This window comes from Gavia stellata, chromosome 1 (assembly GCF_030936135.1).
Source record: "Gavia stellata isolate bGavSte3 chromosome 1, bGavSte3.hap2, whole genome shotgun sequence".
NCBI lineage: Eukaryota > Metazoa > Chordata > Aves > Gaviiformes > Gaviidae > Gavia > Gavia stellata.
The window spans coordinates 66,767,391-66,783,295 of record NC_082594.1 but is presented as its reverse complement, the minus strand read 5'-3'; the positions used below and the strand labels follow the sequence as shown (position 1 = coordinate 66,783,295).

The following is a 15,905-nucleotide window of genomic DNA, read 5'->3' as shown; positions in this document are numbered from 1 at the left end:
CAGTTCGGTGTGAAATTCACCTACGATCATGGTGTGATGGTCCTTAAAGCCATAATCAGTGAATGCTCAAACATGTTCCTCTTCAGATGCTGCAAGTGTGAATGTGGTTTCTTGTTTCTCACCCAGCTGCAGCCGTTGGCAGACATGGACCTCCAATTTATTCTGCTAAGACCGCAGGATCAAGAGGAGCGTGTGTACAGGAGGAGGGGAACCACGGGATACACTTTTCTTAGGGAAAGCCCAACAGCGATGTGCCGTCTTTCAAAAAAGGGTGTGTGGGAGAAAGGGAATCAATCTAATTACCTGGCACTGGCTTTCATTTTTTATCCCCAGCCTGCAGACATGCTTTAATTCCCCAGGGCCAGGTACATGAGACAGAATCACAAGGGTAAAATGGTGTTTTTCTGACGTGGTCCAGAATGAGCAGGCAAAGGATTTGAACACACGGACCCTGACAAGCAACAGCTAGACAGACCTGGTTTTCTGTTCCAAATTCTTCAGCCTATCTCTGTTTTTATATGATACCCATAAGAAACTTTTAAGACTGTAAGACAAAATAAAACACAGAGCATGTCTAGATAAAGGCATTCAGCAAGAAGTGCTGAAATTTATTCAAATTTTCATAATTACAATAGAGACCTCTGACTGAACTTCTAATTCACAACAGCAGTAAAAAAGGAAATGGTGAAATGGGTTGTATTAAAGTGCAATGATGTAGAGAAAACCATTGAAATAACACAAATGAGGCTGTAGTGAGAAATGAAAGGACAGTCTCATCCTAGCAATGACAGCAATATATAAGTAAATTATGTTACAGATCATTTACAAAATAAATTACATAGATGAAGATAAGCTGAATCTCATCTTGCCATTCCATTGTTAAATATCAGACTAAATATTCCCCCTCAGCACAGTATTATATGGGATAATTAAAAAAAGATCAGAGGATTTCTGCGTTGGAAAAGATGCCTGAAGTAAAACCCTGATCAGCCTTTATATCTCAGTATTGCAAGAAACCTAAGTATTTATGAATTGTAAAGTGACACATTCAGCAGCATGAAGACTATAAATACATCTTTTACATTGATACATTATATCTACACACATATACATATCTACACACACATATATATACACACAAGCACATACATGCACATATATATTTGCATAAATATATGTGTGTGTATATATATGTTTCAATTTGTACTGACCATGGTCAGCTGCATTTTGATTGCGTCAGGAGTAGGGTTGCTTTTGCAACCCAGGAGTAAGATCATTCTTTAGAGTATTTGTCATTTAAGTTTCCTAAGCTGCAGCTTCTAAAATATAAAATTCTGGCATAAAGATAGACCTCAGGGCTCAGCCATCAGAGGGTCTGATGATTAATAGCAGTTCCCGTTGACATAATCTGCTGTGCTTAGTGCTTCTGAAAAATTACGCTCTCAATGACCACATTATTTTTAAGTAATATGGTACATGGATCAGTTAAAAACCTATTTTCATATAAGTAAAAACATTTGAGAGGTGGTTTTGGACTGTTTGTAAGGATGATGGGCAAAGAACGTCTCACAAGGTGAGAATGTACAACATTGGCTTACATCATACCTTGAAAAATGGCAAGTTTAGCATCACCCTTCCTTTCAAAAATTTAAAATACTTGTCTGTAGCATAAATCTGACTCTTCTCTAATAAAGATTTTTTTTCTCCTGTGCTACCCTTTTATAGAAGAATTACCTCATTGTTTTTTCTCTTTGAATAAATCTGCAACAAACACTACTGACTAAAAATGTGTCTGATTTCTAGCCCTCATAGGTTTGTCTGAAAGAAGGCTCTTGACCCATAGTGCAGCCACCAGTTTCCTCTGCCTGTAACTGCATGTTAACTATGACAGCTGAAGGTAACCATGCAATTACCATTTATTAATAAATCATTTAGTGAATAAGAACATTTGTGTTTCATTGTGCACCTGTGTAAGGAGAAAGATACTACTAAATTGCCAAGGCTATGTAAACACAGTGATCTTGGTAAAGAATTTGGTTGTGAGGCCAAAATACCTCAGAAAACAGCTACTTCATTGCACATGTTATTAAAATGTTGAAAAGGATAAAACAATATTTTCTTCTGATGCTGTTGTGGTCAGTCAATTGGTAATACCTGCATCCCAGCGTCTAGGGAGCAGAAAAATATCCTGAAGACCCGAGAGAAGAGAAAAGGCTGGACCAAACCTCCTTCCTGGTTGCTCTAAGAGTCCCATTCACTGCACTGACTGAGGTACATCCTTGGAGAAGCGTTTTTTTGGGGAGGAGAAGCTGTAAACTCAGATTTATTTTCCTTATACCTATCCCATACAGTGACTGCTATGTTATTAGTTTACAATAAGGATTTAGCACTGAACACGTTTTGTTTGCTTACATTCAGATTCTGGCTGTTACAAAAAGATACAGTTCTGCAGAAACCTGATTGTATATCAGTGAGAAAAATGTATATCAGTGAGTAACAGCTCTGCAGCTTCAGACTTCAAAGCAGAAGCCTCTACAGGACCCTATTTCAAATCGTTTAACTTCTATTTACAACTTCACTTTCCATGCACTTTCATTGAGATCTTCTGGGAGAACCTGTAAAAATCACCAGTGAAAATACTCAAAGCTGGCAACACAGAACTGGCGGTTCTCCATTGGAGTCCAATGTCCAGAACTCTGCACAAAATGACAAACTCCGGATTTACCTTCCTTGGAGGTGAGGTGAAAATTTAGTGTTAGCCCTTAATGTCCGAGAAGCTGGTGCTGCTGGCATTGCAGCTATCACTGCAACTTGATGATGTGCTCAAAGTGCTGGAGGCAGTGCCTGATTCTGGGAAAGGAAAGAAAAAAACCCACAAGAAAATATGATATGGTGGTTGTTTTTCACAGCTTTCTTTTGTAATAGGAATCTTCAGAGAGACAATCATATCATTTAAAATAAATAGCTTACCGGAGCTGCTTAAAGATTGAGCTGATTTTGAATTGCCTATGAGCATCAGCAGATTGTTTGCTGGGATCCAACCTTCTCTACCACTGCTGAGGTTCTTTACATACCTAAAAAAATATAAACAATAAGAAGTCAGATTGCTTCATTTGATGCCTTTGAAAGTTTTGCCCTAAACATCTGCCTTCCAAACACAGTTCTGCGTGTAAAAATTTTCAAACACAGATCTGCGTACCAAAGTCCATCCTCCCCTTCACGAATCAGTTGAACTAGATCTCCACTTTTCACTGTAAATTCTTCAGAAACTCCTTTCTCATAATCAGTCACAACTGTATATTTACCAGGAGTCTAAATGCACACAGAGGAAAAACAAAGAAATTATTTCTATTGAGTACTTTAAGGTATGTTGCAGCTTTTGTTATGAAATTATAGTACTTTTCCCTTCTTTCTCATGCACACACATGCTGAAGATCGTGTAAATATACATACTGAGAGGCAGTAAAACTTTGCTATTTGATTACATGCAAATTCAGTACATTAATTCTCACACGCTGAAAAACACTGTTTCCATTACAACAATTAATTCAAATCTTTACAAAAGAAAAAAACCCAAAAAACAAACTGGCAAACTAGTGACATCATGTAGCTGAGCATGTCATCACTTGACTTCTGTACTACGACATACGCAGCCACAGTCTCGCTAGTCTGTGGGTACACAAAGGCATAGACAGACCTTCCCAAGGTACAACCACAAGGCTGATTTAAGAGAAGGGGATATTTTCCATTCCCCTAGGAATTTTGCCCAGATGAGGATTTCAAGGCAGACACCTTCCTTCCTGCAAGCTTCAAAAGCTTTCCTACATACTGCCAAACACAATGTATCAGTAACATTTGCTTAGCTCAACAGGAGCAAATTTCTGGTTACCAGCTTCATCTCGCCTCCCCCTCCTCCTTCTTCCTCCGCATCTGATGAATTCAGTGGATCTTCAGCACTAGACCAGCCGTCATTTTCTTCAGAAGCATCAAGAGAATGAGATGTTTTAGCCCAACCTTGGGGAAGAAGCAGTTGATGGTTAACTTTGCAGCAATGAGCCACTGGCTGGGAGAAATGTTCTTCCCACTGAAAAGGTCTTAAGTGATCAACATAAACAGGAGGAAAACCGTACATGGGTAAGTTATTACAGCCACTGCGTGAAACTCACAGCTAGCAAAAGTTGGCCTGTTTCTATCAGAGTGAGTGGAGTTGTGGCAATGCACAGCAGTGAATTTGGCCCTTCAGATTTATATAAAGGGAAACGGATGGAAAGAATGCAAATTCCCAACTAAAAAGCAGCTATTTCTCTCTTATACAAAGATGAGTGATGGATAGATACTCTTTCTCTTGGGAGGAGGTAGAAGACAGGAACGTACACTTTATGGGAAGAGGATGAACACACCAGGTTGTCACCCAAAGCAACCTAACCAGTCTGCTGGAACAAGGGATGGATGCGCATTGCCTCCTTCAAACTGTTGAGCACTTAGAGCTGTCAAGAAATTCAACACAAACTACATGCACTCTGTACTTCACCTGATGAGGCAGCTTATTATTTAAGGGTATTCAAGCTGACACAAGGATACTTAGTCACGCTGACTTATCTTGGTGTTACATCACTGCACCAAACACCACAAGAACAATCTCCTGCCTGTCATTTATTGCCAAGTGTACCTTTTTCTCTCTCAGGGTGAAGCATTTCATTTATTTACAAAGCTGAATCATATCCAGAGTACACAAAACCTTTTTCCAAATAAAACTACAGTAAGTTTTACTAGTGGGATGCTTTTCACTGAGGTCAGCAGCCGCTAATAAATGTGTCAAGCTTATAATGAAAAAAAGCCATAATAAAAGAGACAAATAAATATTTGTAAGTTATATTTTGGTTCAAGCCAAATGGTAACAACAATGAAACTCAATGAAAAGAATGAAAGGAAGAACAAAACTCCCAACTTTTATATAACTATTAGTTAAGTTGAGAAAGCACCAGGATTTTTGCTCTTCACTGCTTCTGAGGCATTTGTCTCATGGCTGGTCATGCCAGTGCATTAGGAAAAAAACCTAAGCATCATCAGGGTAAAGTCAAAGCAATCTAAGAATCATAGAAAGAAATCACACCCAGAACACACCAAACCGAGTGGGACTTTTACCTCTCCTGCGCTGCTGGATGACCTGCACAAGGTTAGAAGTACTAACCCATTTGGCCCTGTCCAGGGTTAAGAATGAACTTCCATCTGTGAAGAAACTGAGCAATAAATTCCTGCTGTATTCCATGCAAATTTCCTTGGAAGCTCACATCTTACTGTTGGCTCGTGGGACACAGCTGAAACCCTTTCCATTATTTCCAAGTTAAGAACAATGCAACAAAAGAAAACTTGGTTTCTCCTAATTGTAATCACTGTAACTGTTCTGCCTGTAGCATCATACTCACTGGCCTGCTCATCTGAAACATTTTGGGTAACAGCTCTTGTTCCTCAGCCTCCTTCTTTGCATATATTGTGCTGATGTGGGTAAGAGCAGACCTGCCTGATCCTGCCATAGCAACACTACTCCTACTCCTCATAACAAGCTGGCACTCTACTATTAACAAGTCAGTATAAAAGCCCATCTGATCCTGGGTGGGGAGGGGAAGTGGCCACTATGGTCATGTTCATATTAGCTATCTACAGGCAGCAAAATTATGCGTGCACATTCAATGTGCATGCGTGTATTCTGCACTGTGTGACTAAATCAGAGCTCCCTATAAAGGCAGGAAATGTCAGAAAATGGCAGACAATCTTGAGAAAAGACAAGGTTATGCAGAAATGAGCTTAGATTTGACAGTGCCAGGAAAACCAAGAATTCATTAACTGCTTCTCTTCAGAAATGGGCCCATAGGTTTCTTCACAGAGATAGGATCTATCTGCACGATGTGATTCTGTCATCAATTCATTTTCCTTGAGCTCACAGTGATGTAAGTTGGAGCAATGTAGCAGTGAAAGGAAACAAGCTGCCCTGCACTGGGGAGCTGTGACCATCACCTGGTGTGGTTTCATCCTGAAAGGCCCAGGTCAACTGCCTGCTTATCCCTCTGAGTTGGGGAAGTCTCAGAAAAGAGATCGGAAGGTGCAAGTCAACAGTGAGTTACTAGATGTTTTAAATTCATCTACTTAGTTTAGTGGTTTCATAAAATGAGAGACTGCTGGACTGGACAGCAAATTAGACAAGTCTGTTCTGAGGACCCAACGATTTTACTGTAAATTAGCAATGATCAAGGACTCTCCGCCCTGAAAAAATTCAGCATCCATGGAAAAGGACACAAAACACCCTTTGCTTTCCAATAGCATTTTCAGGCCCTCAGGATTTCCATGGTACCTGGAGATCTCAGAGGTTTGACTGCTACCTGCACAAGAATTAACCTCGTAACTCCCATATCCACACTTGTGGAGTCTCTGCATGCGTCTGGCCTGGGATTACATTGCCTGCTGCTCAGACAAGGTGAATGGCGTTGCATAGTTTTCCCAGCACAGCAGCTGAACCTGCATTGTTTCCACGTGTGAACAAAACCAAAGGCTATGGAAACCTGGAGAGGAGAATGATGGTAGGACCTGAAACAGCTTCAAGTTTAGAATATTTTCTAAGAGGTGGTGGCAGAAAAAGTCAGGAAGAGAGGGACTGCTCTCCTTGTACTCTCCAGTTAATTAGCCCCAGGGATTTGTACTCCTCAAGCCTTCACCAACAACCTTGCTGGTTAGAAACGGGTCATTTAACTGAAATGTTTTTCTATTCTTTGCTTAGCTGTGGGTTGGGAGGACAGGAGGCAAACTGCTACAAGGGGTTCAGTTAAATCATCTGGGGTTCACAGGGTGGAAAAATTGACTACTATCACCCAAACAAAGATGGAACAGGACTGTGACTACAGTAATAAATGCAGATCTAAAGTGGAAATTCCACATGACAGTGATGATCCTCACACTGACTACAGTACATGAGTTTCAGATTTTTTTTTTTTTCCTTTTTTAAAAGTTAAATTCTCTCCACAAGGGCACAGTGACGGAAGGGTGCTAACTGGAAAACCATGTGTCACATAGGAACTGGACGCCCAGAATCACAGAATCACAGAATCACTAAGGTTGGAAAAGACCTGTAAGATCATCAAGTCCAACCTTAAAAAAAAAAACAAAAAAAACCCCAAAACCCAACAAACCACAACACACCAAAAACCAACCCACCCAACACCACACAGCACCATGCCGATCAAGCTACATCCCCCAATGCCACATCCACACGCTCCTTGAATACCTCCAGGGAGGGTGACTCTACCACCTCCCTGGGCAGTCTATTCCAATGTTTCACTACTCTCTCAGTAAAGAACTTTTTCCTAATATCTAGCCTGAACCTCCCCTGGCGCAACTTGAGGCCATTTCCTCTTGTCCTGTCACTAGTCACTTGGGAGAAGAGACCAACACCCACCTCTCTGCAACCCCCTTTCAGGTAGCTGTAGAGAGCGATAAGGTCTCCCCTCAGCCTCCTCTTCTCCAGGCTAAACAACCCCAGTTCCCTCAGCCGCTCCTCACAAGACTTGTGCTCCAGACCCCTCAGCAGCTTCGTCGCCCTTCTCTGGACACGCTCCAGCACCTCAACGTCTTTCTTGTAGTGAGGGGCCCAAAACTGAACACAGGATTCGAGGTGCGGCCTCACCAGAGCCGAGTACAGAGGCACGATCACCTCCCTGCTCCTGCTGGCCACACCATTTCTGATACAGGCCAGGATGCCGTTGGCCTTCTTGGCCACCTGGGCACACTGCTGGCTCATATTCAGCCGGGTGTCGATCAACACCCCCAGGTCCTTTTCTGCGGGGCAGCTTTCCAGCCACTCGTCCCCAAGCCTGTAGTGTTGCCTGGGGTTGTTGTGGCCGAAGTGTAGAACCCGGCACTTGGCCTTATTGAACTTCATTCGGTTGGCCTGGGCCCATCGATCCAGCCTGTCCAGATCCCTCTGCAGAGCCTTCCTACCCTCCAGCAGATCAACACTCCCTCCCAACTTGGTGTCGTCTGCAAACTTGCTGAGGGTGCACTCTATCCCCTCATCCAGATCATCAATAAAGACATTAAACAAGACCGGTCCCAATACTGAGCCCTGGGGGACACCGCTTGTGACCGGCCTCCAACTGGATTTCTCCCCATTCACCACAACTCTCTGGGCTCGGCCGTCCAGCCAGTTTTTTACCCAGCGAAGAGTGTACCTGTCTAAACCACAGGCCGCCAGCTTCTCCAGGAGAATACTGTGGGGAACAGTGTCAAAGGCTTTGCTGAAGTCCAGGTAGACAACATCAACAGCCTTCCCCTCATCCACTAGGCGGGTCACCTGGTCATAGAAGGAGATCCCCTGTAATTCCACTAAAGACCCAGCTTCTGGTTATTTCTTCAGCTGAAGATCCCTTTCCCACTGCCCTCTCCTAAAAACTAGTTAGCCATATGCTACTTTATTTGATGCCAAGGTAAAACTTCGACCAGTTGTGCTATCAAAAACAGTATATACAGAAGCTGACAGACCCACTTGGAAAAACTCAGTTGATATCAATACTGCTGCATGCAACAGCATCATATAGACATCCCCAGCAATCTAATGTAACATATTATACGAGGGATGTGTAGATATTTGCGGAGTACAAGATGTGGTATCACTATACCTCTTAAACCAAAAGGAGTTGGGTCACTCACTACTTCATGCCGTTTAGCTTTTTTGTCAGGACTGGTAGGAGAAGCTGCAGGAGGATGAATAGGCAAAAAACACAGAAGAGAGATATTGAAGAACTGGAAAAAAGAGAATAGGTGGATTGCATGCTAAATACCTTTGAGTTTACACTGGAAAACAAATGGATTTCTGTAATCACTCTAATTTTAGCCATCATTGGTCAATTACAGCAGAAGGAATTAATTATTTACATGTAGTTATTTGAAGATAAATTGACAAATTTATTTTACAGTAATAGATAAAAGTATATGTAAACTTTTCTAAATTAATTAGGCATCAACTGAATACAATTAATTTCAAATTTTAGACAAACATTACCAAATTAAGCAATCATTTTTATATAAATCTAGTGCTACAGCAATACCTGGTCCTGTAAGAAGGATCATTGGCAATGTCTGGCTTTTAGCAGAAGGAGATGGAGTTTCTGTCAAGGCAAGCATGGGATATTAGTGCTCACCTCATTAGCATTAGATACACAACTCTAGAGTCTCTCCAGAAAGAACTCAAAGGTAATCAGGTTTTAAAAAGGCATTCTGAAAAGATGCTTGGAAAAAAGATATCATGCTCTTGAACAAGTGCCATCATCTTAATGCAATTCAGACTGTTCAAAGACAGCTGTTCAAAGCAAGAAGTGAATGTAACACTGTGATTACTTGGCAGGAGGAAGCAAGAAAGTCTCAGACTCCTATTTCCTGTTTTAGAAAAAAAATAATAAAGACTATTTCTGGAAGCATAGGGAAATTTTTATTTATTTTTGTATCCAGCAAAACAACATTGTCATACACATTCTGCTGTAGTCATGTTTTGGGAGTTCTGTTAGCAAGGATGTTAATACAGAAATACTCTAGCAAAACCTTGATTCCTTTTTGCTAAGCACAAGTGCATTTGGGGCAGATCCACTGAAGCTAGAAGCAGGCCAGGTGTCTGATCTGAAGGCAACTTCCTTCCTCTAGTTCTCCTACAGGAATGGGGCACTATAAACTCCTTCCTTGGCCTCGATAGTGAGACTGGAGGCACTGGAAATGGCACTCTTTTCCTTGCATCTCCAACAGCTCCACTTTTCCCAGCTGCATCTCCCCCTCCCACTGTGGAGCTGGTTTCTCTTGATATTTCTTTGTCAGGGTCAGTGGCTCAGGAACCTAGCTTGAACTTAGGAGAACAAGCTAGTGCATACACTGAAAACCTGTTACACTACACACACACGCGCGATGCTTCAATTACAACCTTAAACAAAAAACAATCTAGCTTTTTTTAAAAATTACCTTTCTGACTTTTGAGGTTAGTAAAGCCCTGCAGCGTAAAGCGCTTTTTTGACAGTACAGAGCATTCTGAGGTAGAGCTACTGTCATCTACAAAGGAAGAGAGAGACACAGAAAGAAAGGGGAGAAGGCCTTTTAAAGGTCAAGGCAAAAAAAATTGTTTGCCGCTCTGCCAGGGAACCAGCACGGACAACTGAAAGTCCAGGTACAACAGAAGAACCCAAGCAGCCAGTTGTTCTCACTGTGCAGGGGCTTGTACTGCCACTGGTCCAGTAAATAATCTCCATGATGGGAACCAAAATTCAAGAGCAAAAAAACCCTCTTCAAAACAGGTCATGCTGAGAAATTTATCCAGAGGAAGAGAAACCTGAGAAGCTGGACAGCTCTAAGGGAAGACCTACTGCAGACTTGGGCCTTTATAAGCAACAGTTCCGACCTCCTTTTGGCTACCCTTCATTGAGGTGGCTTTGGGCCTGTCCATAGCACACAGTAGAAGGCAGAAAGCCCCAAGCTAAGGGCAGATGGAATTGGCACAACGGTGCAGTGTGGGCAGCACTTTGTGGGTGGGCTGCCTTAAGGCTGAAAGCAGCAAAGCCCTGCTCATTCAGGTGTAATGCTGTGTTTCGCTGCACTACTGTGGCTACTCTGCTGGTGGATCTGCCTGTGCATCTGCAGTGCAGGCATGCTCTTTGCAATTAATGATAGCGATACATACGCGTAAGCTCACCTTTGCCTTTCTCAGGGTACTTCGGTGCTACTGTGGTGCCATAACCTTCTAGACTTGCCAGATCAGCTTTTCGCTCATCCATTTTTTTGGTGTTTCTGATGTGGTTCCGTGAAGGACTGTTTATTGAAAGAAAATTAAGACAATCAATCCATCTCCAGCAAATTTGGGTCTGAACAGGGTGTTGACCTTCCATCACAGGCTGCCTTTTATGTAGAGATACATAGGTTGAAAACCATTTCTTAGCTACTTCCCAGATCAGAGCTTCCAGGATTGAAGAAGCCATTGGTGACTGTGCAGAGAAAGACCATGAGCACATACAAAGAAGAAAGGCTCCCCTAGCTCACTGCAACACACATACTATGGCAGTGGGAGCTACTGAAAAGACAGCTCAGGACAACTTCCACTCACAACTACGGACACACATTCTGTGCTGACAGTTTCCTCCTGAATGTACTAAGAAAAAAAAAAAACAGAGAAAAAAAGGAATAAACTTCATTCCTCAGAAGCTCTTAACACAGGAATGGATGAGGGATGAAGAAACAACATGGGCTGAATCTTGCAGTTGGATTCCCATCACATCTCCAACTGGGAATGGAATGGAGAAAGACATGTCACAAATACTATACATCTGGGAAATTTCTCCCTGAGTGATAAGTAGATGCAAAAAACATGCAGGGCAGAGAGCTACTGATACATATTTGAGCACACACCATGTGGGGATGACTGAAGATGTGAGTACATAGGCTTATGGGTATACACACATATCACGAAAAAAAGAGCAAGTAGCAGAGGATAGAAAAGAGGTGTCAGAGAGGGGCAGAACAGCAGGTGGGAGGACAATAATATACAGATTGGTAGGGCGAAGGATAAAAAATAGAAAAAGAATAAAAGTTTGACCCAGAACTTGGGACAGTGGAGGAATCAACACATCAGTTAAAAAAAAAAAAAAAAAGAAATTAATTGGGAGGAAAAGAAGGAGGGACAGAGAAAAGGTAATGTACTGAAAAGGACAAAAAGGTAACATGAAATTAGAAGAGAAAGAAAGAAAAAAATAGTCCAGGTGATGGAAAAGAACCAAGAAGGAAGGAAAAGGCTACTTCACATAACTCTCTTATCCAGGTGTAAAATATGTAATTAGCTGTTCAGCAAAGAGAACCATAACACCACTAGGATTTTGGCTGGTGCAGAAAATCACTTTTCTGTGCTGTTCTCTATCATCTGACAAAGCCCTGCCACTGCTGCTCAGTTTAACAGTTTGGGAGATGTATAATCCCCAACCTTTACAGTAGGAAAAGACCTAAAAAACCCTAAAGTGTAAGGACCAGTATTAAGGGATATGTTTAATGGAGAACTGCAAAATGGATGCATTAGTATATTTGCAAGACAGCTAGGCTGACTTGATAACATACATACTTACCTTGTACAAGATGATGCTGGTAGAGGTAAACTCTGTGTTTGTTCTAGTGTCCTGTGCTGACTAGCTTCTGTAATGGAGGAAAGAAAAAGAAGGATTAAATTGATTTGTCTTTTGAGCTTTTAATTTTTACAGTCCTACATAATGAACATATACAAGCTAGGTTTTGAAGTTCAAGGAGAAAAAGAAATGAAAAATACATCTATATCCAAAATATTTTACCTCTGCATGCCTGCAGTTGACTTGTCAGCACTTTTCTTATTTCATTTACCCAAGTAGCTTTAACTTCAGGAGTTGGTGCCTACCCAAAAAGAAATATAATTAGCCATCAAGCACAGAATACTTATTACACAAAGAGCTGCATGCCAAAGCACAGCCTCAGAGGAATCCTTCAAGAGGGACAGCCAGAGCCCCCTCTCTAGTCCCTCAGTGAACAGAACTAGCTGTGAGATCTAGCATACGCTGAGGCAGAGGCTGTGCATGTGCTACAGTTAAACTCTGGCTCCTAGCCATGCACTGCTTCAGCGAGAGCAATAGCAATTGTGTATACAATATCCCCCATGGATATTGTAAAACATGATTATTTTTTTCCCCTAAAAGACACTACAATCGAAATATATCATTTAATAAACTAACTTATGATTTAACCTGTTCACTGTTGGTTTTTTTTTTTGCCGGGGGTGGAAGGGGTGGGGGGTGATGAGGTGGGGTGATTTTTTTTGTTGTTGCTTCTACATGTCCTCCTCAATTTCTATTAGTGATATAATAAAAGGAAAACCAACACAGATCATCTTATGGTTACTTTTCCCCCCCTTCTCTCTTCCTCCTCCCCTTTTCTTTTAGGTAGTGGCATGGTTTTTACCTGTATGATGTAAACTTCTTCCCTTGCATTATACCAGATTTCAAATTTTTTTACATCCCCTTTGACATTTTCTGTTATTCCAACTGCTGCCATCTGGAAGCAAAGAGAACAGAAGCTATCTTACCAGATTTCAGTTACAGTAACAATGGAAGCAGGCAGCTACTGGTATTCTTTGGTACCCTGTTTCTGAAAAGCAAAACCTTTGGCTTCTTGCTCAAGGAAAAGTAACATGTGATCTGTTGCACATAAGAGATTTAGTGCTTTGTATCAACTTGGCTACCTCAGAGAGAAGAAAGGTTTAGATACATTAAACTGAAACTGACCCCACAAGATGTCTCTTAAAATCCAGACCACCAAATCTTACATCTATTTTATACTGCCCTGCTCTACATTTTCTATGTGATTAATGCAACTGCCATTCAGCTAGACTAGTACGGTTTGGATTTTCTCAAAGGGTAATTTCCTCCCTGCCATCACTCTAATGGATGGCAACACAAAGTAACACAGACCTGCACCACCAGTTAGGTTTGCCTGAAAGGACAAAGATCCCAGTGCAAAACTGTAACACAGCTTCCCAGATAAAAAACTACAATATTGTATTACTGCAGGCTAAGCCCTCAGTACCTCAACCTTGCTGGGCTGCTCGGTGTCTTACATTTAAGGAGTGTTTGTAGCTATAAGAAGGTGCTTTCTCATATCCCTCTCCGTTTTCTTCTCGCTTTTTACAGAACAGCACTGCTTTCTCGTGGAGGAAGAGGTGTCGCTGCATTGGCTTGAAGCGTGCCAAATCTTTCACCTTCGAGTGACCCTTTTTATGATCAGTCCAGACGTTGAAGGATCCTTGCATTAAAAGCTTGCCCAGCTCATTCAGGTTTCCCTGAAACAAAAAAAAAAGCAGTATTTATAACTACAAAGAGACAACATCAGACTAAAATGCATACTCTGAACAGGTCTTAAATTCTGTCATTTGAAGTAATCTATCACATCAGTGTTTATGTTGGGTTTGGAAACATACTAAAAATAAAGTCAGCGTTGGATTTTTACACATAATTTTCTCTGCCCAACACTGTTCAGGCAACGATTTTACAGTCAAGAGCACCAGTAGCAGAGATACAGAGATCTACACATAGAGAGGCAGGGAGGCATAATACACATATTTGGTTGTTTGGAGGTTTTTTTCCCAAACTCCACTCCAAAGCTGCTTACGTTGTGGGTTTTTTTTGTTGTTGTTGGTTTTGGTTTTGTTTTTTTTAACTGGAAGTTTTGCGTGTAGCTTTACACATAAATATAAAAACTTAGTGGCGACTCCCATTTGGCAGTAGCCTAAACCAGACTCTTCATGACGATTTTCAGTTTCTAACTTGCTGTCAAGTAGATCAAAGGAAGAAAACTTGGGTAGACGGAGCAAAATATTATTCATAGCAGGAAAACTTCAGAAGAGTATAGAGATCTCCATTTTCTGCTATTTTCATCACACAATTCAGTTTAAACGCACTTCTGTGAAACATTCTTCTCATTAGTACACAGTATAGGGTATGCTGTACATATATCTAAGAAATAGATGAAAATAAATTAAAAAGTAAGTAAAAATACTGTTACTCACATCATAGCCTGTAATGGCTATCTGGTGCATAGAATCATTAACTGCTTTGAGAATACCCAGTATAGAAGTTAATGCCTCCTGAAGATCTTCAGCACCTTCACAGTTCTTACTGTACTTCAGCATTTCCTGAGTAGGCAGGGAATGACAACATACATACTTAACTTTGGAAACAGCAGTAACTAGGAACGTTCAGATTTTAACATTGAATTTGGGCTAAATTTTTAAAGTTGTCCAGTAAAGTTATATACCACATAATCTAGTGGGTTAAATACTGGCTGGAACTCAGAAGACCCTGAACTTTTACTTCTCCCCTCTGCTGCTAATTAGCCAAATATATTTCATTCATGTAGAGTTTTTGTAAACTCTACCTAAGAATTTTACAAGACTAACTTTGCAAACATTTTTTCATCACAATTGCTAAAAAACCAAAACAAAAACACCCCCCACAAAACACACCACCCCAAAAACAACCAAACAAATAGATGGTTTTTATATTTGTTACTTTTTAGAGGTGAACAAATATAAAAACATAGGCAAATTTCATTTATTATTTGAATTACGGTGAGGCATGGGATGCCAGTAACAGACAAACTTACTGCACTGAGCATTGTCTACATGTTTAAGAAGGCATCCCTTCTCTAAAGGGCTTATTGGTGAAGCTGCATGTTCCCAATTTGATCCAGATAAACACAGCTGCAAGTTCACATGGAAACCCGTGCCCCCCCACCCCGACTTCATAGTATGAGAATAAGCATTTACTCATGGACTGCAGGCAGTAAAGATACTTTAAATCAAAAATGTTTCTAATACTCCTCTCTTTACACAAGCTTAATGTAATTAATTCTTTAAAAGCTGTTAACTTCAGCTCAGTTTTAACATAAGAGTAGATTTAGTCCAAGGCAATTTTTTTAAACTACTGTTAAATACAACTATTGAAACATGTGTCTATGTGGGAAATATTTCTTACTTCAAACATGGCAAAACCTTATACATTAATTTAAAAATTCATGATAGTACATTGCTCTCATTTTGGTCTCTCAGTATAGCATATTTAAGTGAATCACAACAGCATCCTTCCTGAAAACACCATACAGTGCTCTCAGTTAAGTACATTTCCTAGAATGCATTTCCTAGAACCCAGCAAGGCAAACTCCTGCAATAAGGATGAGGCGACTACAACTGATGAGTAACAAGTACTTCAGATACTCTCTTTTCTTTGTTGCAAAGGTTTCTTGGTCCTTCTGTTTCCCCTAATCAACTTTTCATTCTTCTCTTCAGCAGAAATATAAGGGCAAAGGCAGTTACACAA

At 40.9% G+C, this 15,905-nt stretch overlaps 1 protein-coding gene across 5 annotated transcripts in view; it reads right to left on the bottom strand.

The window, feature by feature from the left end:
• Positions 1-1,532: 1,532 nt before the first annotated feature.
• MCF2L (MCF.2 cell line derived transforming sequence like) overlaps positions 1,533-15,905 on the bottom strand; it is a 104,614-nt gene continuing 90,241 nt past the window's right edge. Inside the window, exons 20-33 of one of the 5 annotated variants that reach the window (XM_059826919.1) lie at positions 14,597-14,722; positions 13,649-13,870; positions 12,994-13,086; positions 12,354-12,432; positions 12,135-12,201; positions 10,718-10,833; positions 9,994-10,080; positions 9,096-9,155; positions 8,667-8,741; positions 3,890-4,014; positions 3,200-3,312; positions 2,971-3,074; positions 2,726-2,850; positions 1,533-2,615 (exon numbers count right to left, since the gene is read on the bottom strand). In XM_059826919.1, the coding sequence (XP_059682902.1) occupies positions 2,756-2,850; positions 2,971-3,074; positions 3,200-3,312; positions 3,890-4,014; positions 8,667-8,741; positions 9,096-9,155; positions 9,994-10,080; positions 10,718-10,833; positions 12,135-12,201; positions 12,354-12,432; positions 12,994-13,086; positions 13,649-13,870; positions 14,597-14,722 (1,362 nt within the window). In that variant the 3' untranslated portion in view covers positions 1,533-2,615; positions 2,726-2,755. Of the gene's footprint in view, positions 2,851-2,970; positions 3,075-3,199; positions 3,313-3,889; positions 4,015-8,666; positions 8,742-9,095; positions 9,156-9,993; positions 10,081-10,717; positions 10,834-12,134; positions 12,202-12,353; positions 12,433-12,993; positions 13,087-13,648; positions 13,871-14,596; positions 14,723-15,905 lie in introns of all 5 variants that reach the window. The other 4 variants (XM_059826914.1, XM_059826926.1, XM_059826932.1 and 1 more) reach the window with 4 other exon arrangements.